At 35.3% G+C, this 16,053-nt stretch overlaps 1 protein-coding gene across 3 annotated transcripts in view; it reads left to right on the top strand.

Annotated features, from left to right (window-relative positions):
• DACH2 (dachshund family transcription factor 2) overlaps positions 1-16,053 on the top strand; it is an 817,737-nt gene that overhangs the window by 307,883 nt on the left and 493,801 nt on the right. For all 3 annotated transcript variants that reach the window (XM_081563841.1, XM_081563840.1, XM_081563842.1), the window contains one exon: positions 9,351-9,463. In XM_081563841.1, coding sequence (XP_081419967.1) covers positions 9,351-9,463 — 113 coding nt within the window. The remainder of the gene's footprint in view (positions 1-9,350; positions 9,464-16,053) is intronic.

The raw sequence follows: 16,053 nt of genomic DNA, 5'->3' as shown, positions 1-16,053 counted from the left end.
TGCTGCTGCTGCTGCTAAGTCGCTTCAGTCATGTCCGACTCTGTGCGACCCCATAGACGGCAGCCCACCAGGCTCCACCGTCCCTGGGATTCTCCAGGCAAGAATACTGGAGTGGGTTGCCATTTCCTTCTCCAATGCATGAAAGTGAAAAGTGAAAGTTAAGTCTCTCAGTCGTGTCCGACTCTTAGCAACCCCATGGACTGCAGCCCACCAGGCTCCTCCGTCCATGGGATTTTCCAGGCAAGAGTACTGGAGTGGGATGCCATCACCTTCTCTGAAAGCATGCTTATGTTACTGATAAAAGAAGGGAGTGGGATTTGAGGAGGCAAATTCTGAATTTGTGTTGCCAGTGAATCCAAATGCAAATATTAACTTACCATTCTCTTCATCAAAATTTTTAACAGTGACACATTCTTTGAATTCAAGAAAGCCTATATTAAGTTGTGTTAGGAAGTGTACTAATTTCATTTTTTAATACAAAGCTCTCCAGTTTTCCCAGCACCACTTACTGAAGAGACTGTCTTTTCTCCATTGTATATTCTTGCTTCATTTGTCAAAGATAAAGTGTCCATAGGTGTGTGGGTTTATCTCTGGGCTTTCTCTCTTATTCCATTGGTCTATATTTCTGTTTTGGTGCTGGAGAAGACTTCTGAAAGTCCCCAGGACAGCGAGGAAGTCAAACCAGTCAATCTTAAGGTAAATCAACCTTGAATATTCACTGGAAGGACTGATGCTGAAGCTGAAGCTCCAATATTTTGGTCATCTGATGCAAACAGATGATTCATTGGAAAAGCCCCTGATCCTGAGAAAGATTGAGGGCAGGAGAAGAGGGTGTCAGAGGTTGAGAAGTCTGGGTGGCATCATCGATGCAATGAAAATGAACTTGGACAAACTGCGGGAGGTGGTGAGGCACAAGGAGACCTGCATGCTGCAGTCCGTGGGGTTGCAAAGAGTCAGACATGACTAGGCGACTGAACACCACCACCATACTGTCTCATGACTGTAGCTTTGTAGTATAGCTGATTCCTTCAGCTCCATTCTTCTTTCTCAAGATTGCTTTGGCTATTCAGGGTATTTTGTGTTTCCATATGAATTGTGCATTTTTTAGTTCTAGTTCTGTGAAAAATGCCATTGGTAATTTGATAAGAATTGGTAATTTGCACTGGATCTGTAGATTGGTTTGGGTAATACAGTTATTTTCACAATGTTGATTCTTCCAATCCAAGAACATGGTATATCTCTCCATTTGTTTATGTCTTCTTTGATTTCTTACATCAGTGTCTTATAGCTTTATATATACAGCTCTTTTGTCTCCTTAGGTAGATTTATTCCTGGGTTATTTATTCTTTTTTTTGCAAAGGTGAATGGGATTGATTCCTTACTTTCTCTTTCTGATTTTTTTTCATTTTTAGTGTACAGAAATGCAAGTGATTTCTGTGTATTGATTTTATATCCTGTGACTTTACTATATTCACTTATTAGCTCTAGTATTTTTTTGTTAGTATCTTTAGGTTTTCTATGTATAGTATCATATCATCTGCACCATACACAAAGATAAACTCAAAATGGATTAAAAACCTAAAGGTAAGGCCAGAGACTATAAAACTCTTAGAGGAAAACATCGGCACATCATTCTTTGACATAAATCTCAGCAAGATCCTCTATGACCCACCTCCTAGAGTAATGGAAATAAAAACAAAAATAAATAAATGGGACCTAATTAAACTTAAAAGCTTTTGAACAGCAAAGGAAACCAAAAATAAGATGAAAAATCAATACTCAGAATAGGAGAAAATTAATTGCAAGTGAAGCAACTAACAAAGGATTAATCTCCAAAATATACAAACAGCTCATGGAGCTCAATATTGGAAAAACAAACAACCCAATCAAAAAATGGACAGAAGACCTAAACAGATATTTCTCCAAAGAAGACATACAGATGGCTAATAAACATATGAAGAAATATTCAACATTGTTCATTATTAGAGAAATGCAAATCAAAACTAGAATGAGGTATCACCTCACACTGACCAGAATGACCATCATCAGAAAATCTACAAGCAATAAATGCTGGAGAGGATATGGAGAAAAGGAAACCCTCTTGAAATGTGATGGTAATGTAAATTGATACAGCCACTATGGAGAACAGTATGGAGATTTCTTTAAAAAGTAGGACTAAAATTAGCATATGACCCATCCATCCCACTAATGGGCATATACTCCTAGGAAACCATAATTGAAAAAGACACATGTACCCCATTGTTCATTGCAGCACTGTTTACAATAGCTAGGATATGGAAGCAACCTAGATGTCCATTGACAGATGAGTGGAAGAAGGAGTTGTGGTACATATATACAATAGGATATTTCTCAGCCACAAAAAGGGATGAATTCAAGTCATTTCTAGTGAGGTGGATGAATCTAGAGCCTTTTTAGAGTTAAATGTCAGAAAATGATAAAACAAATATTGTATATTAACAAATACATATGGAATCTAGAAAAATGGTACTGATGAACTATTTGTAGGGCAGCAATAGAAATGCAGACATAGAGAACAGACTTATGGACACAGTGGCAGATGGAGAGGGTGGGACAAATAGAGAGGTAGCATAGAAAAATACATTACCATTTGTAAAATAGATAACCAATGGGAATTTGCTGTACGATGCAGGAAGCTCAATGGGTGCTGTGTGACAATCTAGAGAGGTGGGATGGTGTGGGGCATGGGAGGTAGGTTCTAGAGGGAGGGAGAGATATGTATACCTCTGGCTGATTCATGCTGATGCATGCCAGAAATCAACACATCATTGTAAAGCAATCATTCTCCAGTTAAAAATAAATTAAAAAAGAAACAAAATTGTGTCTGACTGTGAAAAGATACACTTTAGAAGGGGGAGTATTTAATTTGGTTTACTCTAAAATTTACTAAGATTCGATGATTCTATCAATGTTGTCGATGTTCTGTTAATCAGAAAGGAAAGAGGCTGCTAAGAATTCATCATATACCAGCATTTCTGTTATACGGTCTTTGTTATTTACACTAAGACATTTATTAGAATTCAGTCAGTTTATGACAAAAAGTAAACGTGTTTAAAGGCGTTAACACCAGGCCTAGAGCACATTTAATTTAAATAAGGAGCAGAGTCAAGCAAATGAAGTATAAAAATAGCTTCACATTTATACTATCAAGTGAGTAGTCAACCCATAAATTGTCTATCACATGAGATTTCCATTTTTATTGAAGGAATAATAGAAATTCAGCATTTGCAAAGGAATTAAACATCACTATTTAAAATGATTGGCTCGAGAAGATCCCCTGGACAGAAAATGGCAACATACTTCAGTATTCTTGCCTGGAAAATTCCATGGAGAGAGGAGCCTGGTGGGCTGTAGTCCTTGGGGTCACAAAGAGTCAGACATGACTGAGCATACACACAATCATAAGATTAATGCTAAATATGAATTATTCTATATGATCCTTAATATAATACGTGACCCTAACAAGGGGTATTTTCCCTCATCCCATGAATGCCCTTATGTTAAAGAAAATTTCCTTAATTTTCCTAACTCTAATGGAATGATGGTATTGATGCTTTTAATATATTCAAATTTAAGTTTTGGATATGCTTATAAAAACTGAAAAAGAGAGTAAATGGTAATGGAATGTATATGATCTTGACTCTGGTGTGTTTTTTTTGTTGTTGTTCCTTGTGTTGAAATCTTCTGGAGACTTGATGAGCCACACTTTAAATTCCCATAAACCAAGAGCTGATTGATGCCCAGTTTAACATAAGTACCATTTTATGAGAGTTACCATAGTGACCAGGTTCCAGTTGTCAACTTGAACAGTTTCATGTATGATTAATGTTAATCACCCATTTTTCATGTATAACTTTTTCCCGGGTGCTGAATTGGTTGCTGCTGCCTTTGATCTGGTTGGGAATACAATCCAGTGCAATAGTTAGATAAGTGATCAGTTTGCCAACACTGAAAGAAGATGGATTTAGGTTGCTGTGAGGTCAGAGTTTGTTTCTCCTCATAAACACTGAAAGGTCAGGTAGAGTTTAACTACTGTTGGCATCCTTGAAATGTTGCAATAAGTGTCAGACCATAGAGATTATTATTAATCCATGATGCAATTAAAAGTCTTATTGTTCTGAAAGAAAGATTCTTGTTTACCTTAATAAGCATATTGAAAAAAGTAGCACTTTACAGTCAGGTAAACAACACCTTCAAAGCTAATATCATCCTCGGCTTTCTTGGCTTCTAGTATAGTTGAAAAAAATGACACATTTAGGACTATACAGGGATTTTAAATATCAGTGATGGCTCTGAAAAGTGAACCCCAGGTCATGGCTGACAACTCCCACTTTGGGAATCCAATTGCAGCAATCTTTACAAGTTGCTGCTAATACCACACTTAACTGCCACTCTATCTTCAGCAATTTTCTCAGTTTGTCCCAAAATGTTCTGAGTGTTTCTTTAAAGAGTAGTAAGCCAGACTTTCATTGAAGAGGATAATATGATCTTGCGATTCCTTGCTAAATCATGTACTAACTGTATGGTTTATATTAAATATATTGAAGGCTCATGAAATCACTAATTAATTCATTAACAAGATTTTTTCTTTGAAATAATATTACCTTTCTCAATTCTTACTCCTTGATTCATATACAAATAGCTGATCATACAAAATGAAAATAGCTCCAAGTGAAATTTCATAATCTTAATGAGCAAAGTATCAGTTACGTTACTACAACTTGGAATGGATATCTTACAGACTGTGTCGTATCTTGTTGACACCAGAAGACCTACTGAATTTCTTTCTTAGGGATCTGTCAACTCTACAGAGTTTGTAAACTCTGATGGTAATCCACTTTAACTGCAGAAAAATGAAATACTGTTGATAGATATTTAATCTGGTTTATTCTTTAATCTCAGGAAGCTTCGTTACTATTTCATTTCTCTTGAAGAAGTTTACAGAATGAACGGTAAAATACATAACAGGATAAATTTTGTTACAGAATGACCTGGACCCAGAGAAAATCCTGATTCTTTGGTGTAATTTCCCTCCAAACCACCTATAAATGTTGATTTTATAAAAATGATGCTCTCAAAGATTTAGCTGAGCTGTTTAATAGGAATTTTGCTCTTTGGGGGATTGTTGGCCAAAGTCCATAAACTTTTTTAATAGTGTTCTTGGGTGATATATCCACTGAGTCATTTGGGTGGAAACTTGAAAAAGGGCCTGTTGTATTTTACAGAGTACAAATAACCTCGTAATTAAACTGAAAACAAATAATTGCCAACCAGCAATTATCATTCAGTTAAAGAGTAATTACATGGTTATTTGTGCCCTGTAAAATAAATCATTACAGAAATTAGTAATGCAATTAATATTTTAGCAGAAACAGGGTGCGGCAATGATGGACCTTTCAACCTATGCTGATTAAATTGTCATCCAAATAGCAATTTTCTAGTTAAATCACCACATGTTTATTTTGTCTTGATTAATATGTAAACATCTGCCTGATGCTAATAAAGCTCTTAAAGATAAGTATGGCAAGATCGTCTATCAAGAAGAATCTTTTCCAACTTTCTACAGTGTCCTCCATAGTCTTTTCTCATGTTGTCAGGCTTGTGTTCTTTGAAAAGTGATGCAGGAATTTTAGTGCTAGGGATATCTTACTACTGAGGATTATTTGGTCTAAAAGTAAGAATAAATCTATCTTTTGGAATGCTATTGATTATAAAGCATCTTCACAATCTTGATTCTAATTAATTTACTCTAGGGGCACAAGTCTTCTTTCCACTAGTATAAACAAAGGAATCTGAATATGATTTTGCTCACTGATAAGTTTAAAAAAGTTTGGAAGTATTCATCACACAATCATACTCACTAAAGAATTAATCATGGAAGCAACCTAGATGTCTATCAGCAGATGAATGGATAAGGAAGCTGTGGTACATATACACAATGGAATATTACTCAGCCATTAAAAAAAATACATTTGAATCGGTTCTACTGAGATGGATGAAACTGGAGCCCATTATACAGAGTGAAGTAAGCCAGAAAGAAAAACAACAATACAGTATACTAATGCATATATATGGAATTTGAAAGATGGTAACGATAACCCTATATGCGAGACAGAATAAGAGACACAGATGCATAGAACAATTTTATGGACTCTGAGGGAGAAGGTGAGGGTGGGACATTCTGGGAGAATAGCATTGAAACATGTATATTATCATATGTGAAACAGAACACCATTCCATGTTCGATGCATGAGACAAGGGCTCAGGGCCTGGGCAACGGGATGACCCAGAGGGATGGGATGGGGAGGGAGGTGGGTGGGGAGTCCAGGAAGGGGAACACATGTAAACCCATGGCTGATTCATGTCAATGTATGGCAAAAACTATCACAATATTGTAAAGTAATTAGCCCCCAACTAAAATAAATAAATTTATAAAAAAAAAGAATTAATCATAAATTTTAAGTAGCAGGTCAAACACACATCTCTATCACTACACCTTAAGCTCTTCAAAAGCAGAAGAAACTATATTCTAGTTTTTCACAATATATCTCTGAACAAATAGACGAAAACCATTGCCATCGTCAAGCATACATTTTAACCTCTGTAACCCTGATACCTAGTTTCAATGCCAGACACAAACTGAATGGGCTGCATGTTTGTTTATTGGATGTTTGAATAAGCGATGCTGTCATCACTACATCATATCATGAGATTGACCAAGAAATTTGGAAAAGAACTGTTTAAACCTCATAGCTTCCAAAATATACTGTCAACAACTGGCTCATGGACATAGAAGGAGCATCAGAAAGAGAGCATAAAGACAGTGCATAAAGAGAGCATAAAGCTCAGTGATTGTAAGCATAAAGACAGCCCTGAAACTTTTATGCTGGGCGAGTACAGAGAGTTATCAGGTGGGCTTTAACAAAGTTAGTAGCCTTGAATTCTGATAAATAGAAAGACATAGAGAAGCAAATAGAAAGTATAGACTTCTCTGTAGTTAATTGCTTAACTAGGCAAACAATTTTGAAAATTTCCTTCCAACACAGTAAAACGTGGTGTGAGACTCCATAGCCAGATCTGGTGTTGTCTCCCCTGTGGCTATTAAAATAAGACTCAAACGTTGCAAAGGATTTCCCTGAAAGACAGTAAATATTATAACAGAGGAAGATGACTGGCTATATAGGAGTAGTGTGTCCTTAAAATGGTGGACCTATTTGCAAAAGTAGATTTAGAAACACAGATGTAGAGAATAAATGCATGGATACCAAGGGAGGAAAGGTGGGGTGGGATGAATTGGGAGATTGGGATTGACATATATACACTACTATGTATAAAACAGATAACTAATGAGAACCTACTTAATAGCACAGGAAACTTTACTCAATGCTCTGTGGTGATCTAAATGGGAAGGAAATCCAAAAAAGAGGGGATATGTAGAAATGTGTATATGTAGAGATGATTCACTTTGTTGTTCAGTAGAAACTAACAAAACTATATTCCAATAAAATTTTTTTAAAAAAGAAAATACAGACATGAAGATTACTCAACAAAATAACATGGCTTCTTCTAATGACTGGATATAACCTGACTAATATTGTTTAATGATCTTGGAATCCTTTAAGACATTTAAAGTAAATAGGATATCTTTCTTATTAGTATTAGGAAGAGTTATGAAGAGTTAGGAAGCCATAAACAGGGCAAGGGCAAACAGAGTAACAACACTGAATTAAATAAATTATAGCCCAAACTTGAGTAGAAAGGAGGAGAAGAGATTCAGTTTATAAAATTGAAACATTAAATGAGAAAAATGAATATTTCATACTACATTGATTACAATATTGGTGTATAATAAAAAGAAATAGCATCAGCATGGTATATGAAAAATGAACTGGGTAATAGTACCTCTGTGTAAGGTCAAGATTGTTAAAAATGTCTTCATTAAAAGCAGAGTTTGTTTTACATTGATGGAGCACTTTACTACTGCAAAGTTGACAAAGTGAAATTTAACTTAAATTTATTTGTGAACAAAAGTCATTTTTGGAAATGTTCTCTGTCCAAACCTTATAAAGTTTTGTGGCTTGGGTTATTTAATGTAGTATTTCACAATATTTTATGAAAATCCCTATTATTCAGCTTTGTAAACTACATTTCTACCAAGAAACAACAGCAATATTTTAGGCAGCATTAAAAAAATTGAAAATATTTCAAATATATTGCATGACTTGAGAATGACTTGATCCTAATGATCAATGACTTATAAGTCTCCTTATTGTAGTGACAGCTTGCAAATAATGTATTCCGTACACTGACTGTGTTAGGGTACAAGATGGAAGCCTGATACTGACTTTCTATTTCATTATTTTATGGATTAGCATTTACAACTGCAATTCCTGAACTACTCACGCTGGGGTAAAGAATGCAAATAGAATAAGTTAGGTTAGTGTTTTAGGTTTAGCATCAACTCACTTAAAAATACCAAGCAGTCTGTGAGAAAAGACATCCTAGATTACAAAGGTGGCAGGTTTCCATAGTAAAGTCACTCCAAGTGAGTACACTGCCAGTTATACAGCTTGGTTTAAATACTAGGTAGGAAAAAACCTACTGAGGGTAGGGGATCTTTGTTCCTTGTGGGCTCCTAGAAGCTGTGGAAATGTTAGTAAACATCAGGTTTTATTCTACATTTCAGCTTTTTACCTCTCACCTCTGGCATGCTGAGCAGAGAGTTAATCACTTCACATTCTGTACCATCTTAATTCTGTGAGTCCCTATCTCAGTTGCATGTATTAATACCAGGGATCAAGTGTAGCTTTAAGAGCAGAAGGTAACTTTGGGTTTCTCACAACAGGTAAGCCGCATTGCAAAGTGCTGGCTTATAAATAGAATCTAAGCTAGAAATTGATCTCTTATGGTTTTAAAGCTTGCCATAACTATATTGTAAAGAATCTGCCTGCCAGTGCAGGAGACACAAAAAATGCGGGTTTGATCCCTTGGTCAAGAAGGTTCCCTGGCGTCGGAAATGGCAACCCACTGCAGTATTCTTGCCTGGGAAATCCCATGGACAGAGGAGCCTGGCGGGCTACAGTCCATGAGGTTGCAGAGAGTCTTGACACAACTGAGCACGCATGCAACCATAAGTATGTTGGGAAGCTTAGTAGAAAGAAAAGTATTGGTCTTTTAGTAATAAATGAAAATAGTCTTTAATATAAAATTCTATCATTCTTGGCAATTAAACAAGGTTTAGGTGGATGTAGCAAGTGATGGTATTTCCAAAGTGTGTATTTTAACCTGATCTTTGTCTTTTTCTCCAACAGTTCAAGGCCCGGCAGGCCTCCTAAGCGTTCTTTGGGAGTGTTGCAAGACAATGCTCGCCTTCTGCCCCATTCAGTCCCAGGACTCTTATCACCAGGACTTATCACTCCGACAGGTAATAAAATCCATCCAATGATCAGCCTTGTCTGTTCATACTGCCCAACATTTGAAATAAACTCATATTGATCTGACTGCCTTGTCCTTCGGAGCTTTTCAAGCTCTGTTAGAGGTTACATTATTGAATTTTTTGAATATTCATGAAAACAGTTTTGTTACTCCAATGACTCAAATCAAATGGACATGACTTAAAAATTAATTGTCACTTCCTTGTAGGAAATCTCTTTCACGGCTTTATTGTATATATGTATGTGTGTTTTTGTATGTTGAGGGCAGAGATTGAGGGAGGGTGTCACTGGCCAAACTAGTATTTCCTCAAAGCCTCTGATGGGATGTACTGTACCTGCTTATTGATATGTCTCAATAATATTCTTTTTGTTTTTAAAAGTTCTGGGCATCTGTGTATCTTTTCTGTTAATATTCTAGGATAAAATGTAGAAATAATATGTATCATCCCTGGTAACACATTACGATTAGACAAGAAGAAAGTGCAAATAGTCATTGACTTAAATAATGATTCACTATTTTTCATCAAGCACTGTGATAAAACTACTCCCCTAAAAATACCAGTCTCATAAATTAGCACTGAACATTTTTTGTTTTCTAAAAAAAAGAAAAGCACACAAAACACTTAAATTTGCTTGCTATTTCTCTAACTGAAGCTTTGAAAATTATTAAAGCTACTATATGGTAGAAAATGTATTTAATGATAATATTATCTTTATATCTTCAATGATACAAAAAATTAAAAAACAAACACCTACTATGTTTTGGATATTAGGTCCTAGGTAATGCAAAATTACATGAATAGTAGTCCTTTTTACATAAGTTCATGTAAACTAATAATTTCATTGAAGTATGATAGAGACTACAATACAAGTATATATAAGATGGTATAATATCACAGAATGGTAGCAACTAAAACAATTTGTTAAGTTGGGTAATGCTCACAGAGATTTGAGCTATGTCTTATAGGCTGAATGTTTGGCAGATGGATAATAGGAGGGAAAATATCCTCTGAATGTAGAATGCATACGTACAATGACAAGAAAGAGCCTAGTATACTAGGGGCAATAACAATTAAGTGGAAGAGACCATAGGAGGGATTTAAAATGGGAGACTTACAGACAATACAGTTATAGTGGGAAAAAAAAGTTTGTGAAGCTATCATGTTCAGCAGTTTAGGATTTTCCCTGGACCAGTGGTTTTCCAAGGTGTCTTTCAAGCACTTTACTTACTAGCTTACACGGAATTGCAGAAGTACTTCTAAGTTTCCAACTTCTGTCTCAGAATTTTACATGTTCTATTTCATATAGGATTTTGTTCAAATTAAAAAAAACAACTCTTATAGGTAAAAGGACCACTGATAAGTAAGTGAGTAAGTGCTCTAAAAACAGTTGCTGTTGAAGGAAAGTAGCAATGAAGGGAGAAATACCGAGGACCTGAACTAAGGAAAATTCAATAGAGTAATAAAAAGATTCGGAGTTGCTTCATAATTATAATTAATCACATTTTATACTTGATCATAATTGAGAGTGAGAAGATGAAGTCTAGGATGATTCATGTTATAAGATGGATAATAATGTCATTAGCTAAGATAGAGAATTTAGGAAGAGACTTAGGCTTTGGGGATTAGATAATAATTTTTTAGACTTTAAATATTTATAAACAAATTCTGATACAAGAAGAAAGCAGCCCTTCACATATAAATGAATATAGAGGGGATAAAATATTATCCCCTGAAATATATTATCATGGATGCTTAATAAATGATCATCTATTTCGTGACTTAAAACACATTCAGTTCAGTTCAGTTCAGTCACTCAATCGTGTCTGCCTCTTTGTGACCCCATGGACTGCAGCATGCCAGGCTTCCCTGTCCATTACCAACTCCCAGAGCTTACTCAAACTTATGTCCATCAAGTCGGTGATGCCATCCAACCATCTTATCCTCTGTCGTCCCCTTCTCCTCCCGCCTTCAATCTTGCCCAGCATCAGGGTCTTTCCCAATGAGTCAGTTCTTTGCATCAGGTGGCCAAAGTATTGGAGTTTCAGCTTCAGCGTCATTCCTTCCAATTAATATTCAGGACTGATTTCCTTTAGGATTGACTGGTTTGATCTCCTTGCAGTCCAAGGGACTCTCAAGAGTCTTCTCCAACACCACAGTTTAAAAGCATCAATTCTTCAGTGCTCAGCTTTCTTTATAGCCCAACTTTCACATCTATACATGACTATTGGAAAAACCATAACTTTGACTAATGGACCTAGTTGGCAAAGTAATGTCTATGCTTTTTAAAGCACATTGACAGAGCCTAAAATCAGTACCATATAAATAATCAGATCTATGTCCTGATCAAATATGTGTCCTGTGTATATGAAAGAAAAGAAAGAATTTTATAATTGCCTTGAAGCTAATGTACTCAAGTAAACTTTGGTACCTTATCTGTTGAGGAAAACCTGTAATAAAGTTTCTATTATGCACCAGACATGGGTGCTTTATATGTACTTCGTTTAATCTTCATAGTAGGTTTATGAATATTGTCTTCATTTTTCAAGTAAATAACACATGGTTCAGTGTATTTACATTAATTGCTTAAGATTACAAAGCAATTGAGTGACAGAACTGCGTTTCAAACTCAGGTCTTTTAAAGTCTAGGGCCAATACTTTTCCCTCCTCATCATGATGTCTTATAGTACATGTTAAAATCCAGTTTGAGGTATTTATTCATCTCCTCCTAATTTACTTGGCATGTATGCTTCAACTCCTCCAAGATGATGGAGGCTCCTTCCTTGGGTTAAAACCTTGGCCTTCCTTCCTACAACTTGAATTTACCACAATGAGAAACACTGGGGGAAAAAAGACTCCTCAGTTCAAAACCCTTTGCTTGTACCTAGAAAGAGATGATAGAGATAGATAAGGGATTGAGTAGGAAAAGGCATGAATAATTCTGTCTAAATGGCAGACAGTAGAAAATCATTAAATAGGGGGGAGGAAGAGGAGTCTGCACAGCTCTGTAGTAATTTCTTTTCTTAGAATACATTAATTTATTTTACATGCTTAAGGATATCCTACTCAACTACAGACATATAAGAAAAAAAATGCACTGTGAACCAAGTAGAGATAATTCTGGGATTATACATTATTTTGCATTAGACACACCATTTCACCCCTCCATTAGCAAAGATAATTGAGATAAAATCAATTCCCAATTTAGCTATCAGCAAGTTTCATAGTCGATATTATACTTACTATTCATTGAAAGCTTAATTTTCATTAATTTATTTAATATACTTTTGAAGAATTCAGTTGATATGAATATGGTGTGTTATGGGTTGAAAATTATCTTTTTTCTCAAATGATTATTAAAATGATTTCCAATAAAGTTTCAGGTCCTTATGTCTCAACATTTTTTGTAAAGAAAGAGATAATATTTTATAGCTGTGTATAATTCTACATAACTGACTAATTATTCGGAGAAGTCAATGGCACCCCACTCCAGTACTCTTGCCTGGAAAATCCCATGGACGGAGGAGCCTGGTGGGCTGCCGTCTATAGGGTCGCACAGAGTCAGACACGACTGAAGCGACTTAGCAGCAGCAGCAGACTAATTATTGGTGAGTGTGCTGCTACCTTCTGTTTCAATGTCATATGTCTGGAGAACCTATTTTGAACCCTGCTGAATTTGCCTAAGTAAATGAAACTTGTTTTCCATTTGTTTATATTGTTAATTTGCATTTGTATTTTGAAAATGGGGTCTAAGGGTAACAAAATGCAATGATCACAACGTTTCTTTTTAAATATAGTGATGTTTTTGTATATTATTTTGCTTTTAAATTGTTCCCCCCAACAGTTGCAGGCAAAAATATGCAAGTCAAAAGGTTTAGAAATCGTTAAGTCATCATGCTTAGATTTAAGAAGAGTTCTCTATTCATATAGCTTGACATGTAAATTCTTAAGAATGCAGAATAATATTGAATAATTTCCAGGCATGCCGTGTTGTTTTTATCTGCTTAGCATATGGGTAATTTTTAAAATTTTTATTTTATATGACTTTATTCCTTTTTGATTTGTTTTATTTTCATTTCAAATGTGTTTATTTTCCTCTTGGTTATATTTCCCCTATATAATAGAAACCAATTCATTCAACTCCACTAATTAAAATTTTGAGATAATTCAGAGTCGCTATTCTAAAGTCTCTGATATTAATAAATGTATCTTATTTAGCAAGTTAAAAGTATAAATAAAAATGTGTGTATGTATATATTGGTATTGAGTTACTAAAATACTTGGCTTTCTGGGTGACTCTATTGATAAAGAATCCACCTGCCAATGCAGGAGACGTAAGAAATGCAGGCTCTATCCCTGGGTCAGGAAGATCCCCTGGAGTAGGAAAATAGCAATCTGCTCCAGTATTCTTGCCTGGAAAATTTCATGGACAGAGGAGCCTGGTGCTCTACAGTCCATGGGGCCACAAGGAGTCGAACATGACTGAGCACATTCCGCATTCCATATTCCATACTAAAATACTTGGGAAATTTAAATGTACTTAGGTATCTAAAAATTACTTCAAATAATTTATTTCTATACAAAATATTCAACATACTAATTACTGATGATAATACTTTTTTTCAGTGACATAGGATCCTTAGGAGGTATTCTTGACAATGTTATCTGGTATTCATTTAGAGACTATCTATGTAACTATAGACCCAGAGATATAGTATCTATTAATATATATCCATTGATTAATATCTATCTTTACATAAAGATATATATGAATTTATGGTTTTAATTTAACCTATTATGTCTCTTGAACATTCATTCTGCACCAAACAAATGAAAAAACATTACAACACATTAAAATTTATTTTGTGAGTCAGAGTTTTCTCAAATTCCATCTAACCTTTTTCTGAGTAATTACAAAATGATGAAATTTAATTGTATTTTGCCTTCATATATTGCACTGCTGATATTCTCATCTCATGTCTCTATTTCTATAATTCCCTGATAAGTCATTAATATATATATATTAATAATCCTATTACCTAGTATTTTTTTAAAAAATATTTTGTGTTATAGAGGGGAAAAAACGGACTTTTATCCCCATCTTTCTCGGCAAAACTGCAAAAGTGCTAATATCCCTGAATCATACTCAAAGGATGGATTTGTCATATGTGCCTTTGAATTTCCCAAAAGATGACTACTCCGCTTTCCTTGGCTTATGAACTGGTTCAGACAGACAGATGTAGAATTTGGCCTGAGAGAGATTTAAACTGACAGCTTACACGGAAGTAATAAAGTGCTTCAAATGAAATTTCTATAGTGTTCATTTCTTAAAAGGTAGAAGATTCTTCAGCTGTTTTCTTTTTTCTTTGAGTTCTATTGTGGTAAAATATTTTAAGGAATTTCAGCTGACATCCATGTTCCTGTGAAACTGGGCCTATGAATATCCAATCCAGTAATATTAGCTTCATCAATCAACTCATGATTGGCGGAGCTATAAGGAAAATCCTGCCAAATCTTCATGGTGATATGTCAATTTTATGACATGATATAATGCCCATTAGCCTGACAGCATGATTGGAATCAGCTTCCTTTTACAAGACATGTTTTGTATACTTACTCAGTTTGATTGCTAAGAAGTGGTCATTAGGAGGACAGAGTGGTCCTAAGCCTTGCTTCTGTGAGTGTAACACAGGAGAAATCTATCTAGGAGAAACAAACCAACCTTTTTAATGGTTGACTTAAAACATTTTTTTTCTATGACCATCTTTGACTTTTTCAATGATTGATATTGTAAAGCATTCTTCATGTCACACAAATGGTGACTGCTCTTATGTCAAAAATGGTAGTAACTGTTATCTTTATTTCTCATGTGCCCAGGAAGAATCATTGGCCTAATAGGAGCCAGAGTTGAATGACTAATATTTTCTAACAGTTAGTTTAGACTACATACAGTTACAGTTTCTCTACTAACCAAAAAGGTTAATTTTATCAGTTTAATAACAGGAACTCTATCCACTATTTTAGCTAAATGTGGGTTTCCAAATATTTTTATTTTAATATCTTTCAGTGCTTTTTCCTCTGTATAAATATCCTAACATAAAAAATTTCCCCACCCACATTTTAGACTCCTACCAATTTTTGTACTGCCTTGAAGACTCATACAGCAAAACCCATTGCTTATTTCCAATGTAGGTGGAGGGAAAAACTTGGAATTTAAGAAAACCTTGGAGGATTATGGTGATGATGATGATGATGATAAAAACGTATAGTGCTTTATAAACCACTCTCACATCTTTAAGGTGTGTCAATGTGTATTGTTGGTTAGTCGCTAGGTCATGTCCGGCTCTTTTTGCAACCCCATGGACTGTAGCCTGCTGGGTTCCTCTCTTCATGGGATGTCCCATGCAAGAATATTGGAGTGGGTTGCCATTTCCTCCTCCAGGGGATCTTCCCGACCCAGGGATTGAACCCGTGTCTCCTGCATTAGCAGGTGGATTCTTTACCACTGAGCCATTGAGGAAGCCTGTTTATGTGTAGGTATGTAGCTAAACCTTAAGTTTTAAAAAGAACACTTTTCAAGG

The sequence above is a fragment of the Giraffa tippelskirchi genome, chromosome X, assembly GCF_054371585.1.
Source record: "Giraffa tippelskirchi isolate mGirTip1 chromosome X, T2T-mGirTip1v1.2.pri, whole genome shotgun sequence".
Taxonomy (NCBI): Eukaryota; Metazoa; Chordata; class Mammalia; order Artiodactyla; family Giraffidae; genus Giraffa; species Giraffa tippelskirchi.
The sequence above is the reverse complement of the archived record's forward strand: the minus strand, read 5'-3'. Positions and strand labels throughout refer to the sequence as shown.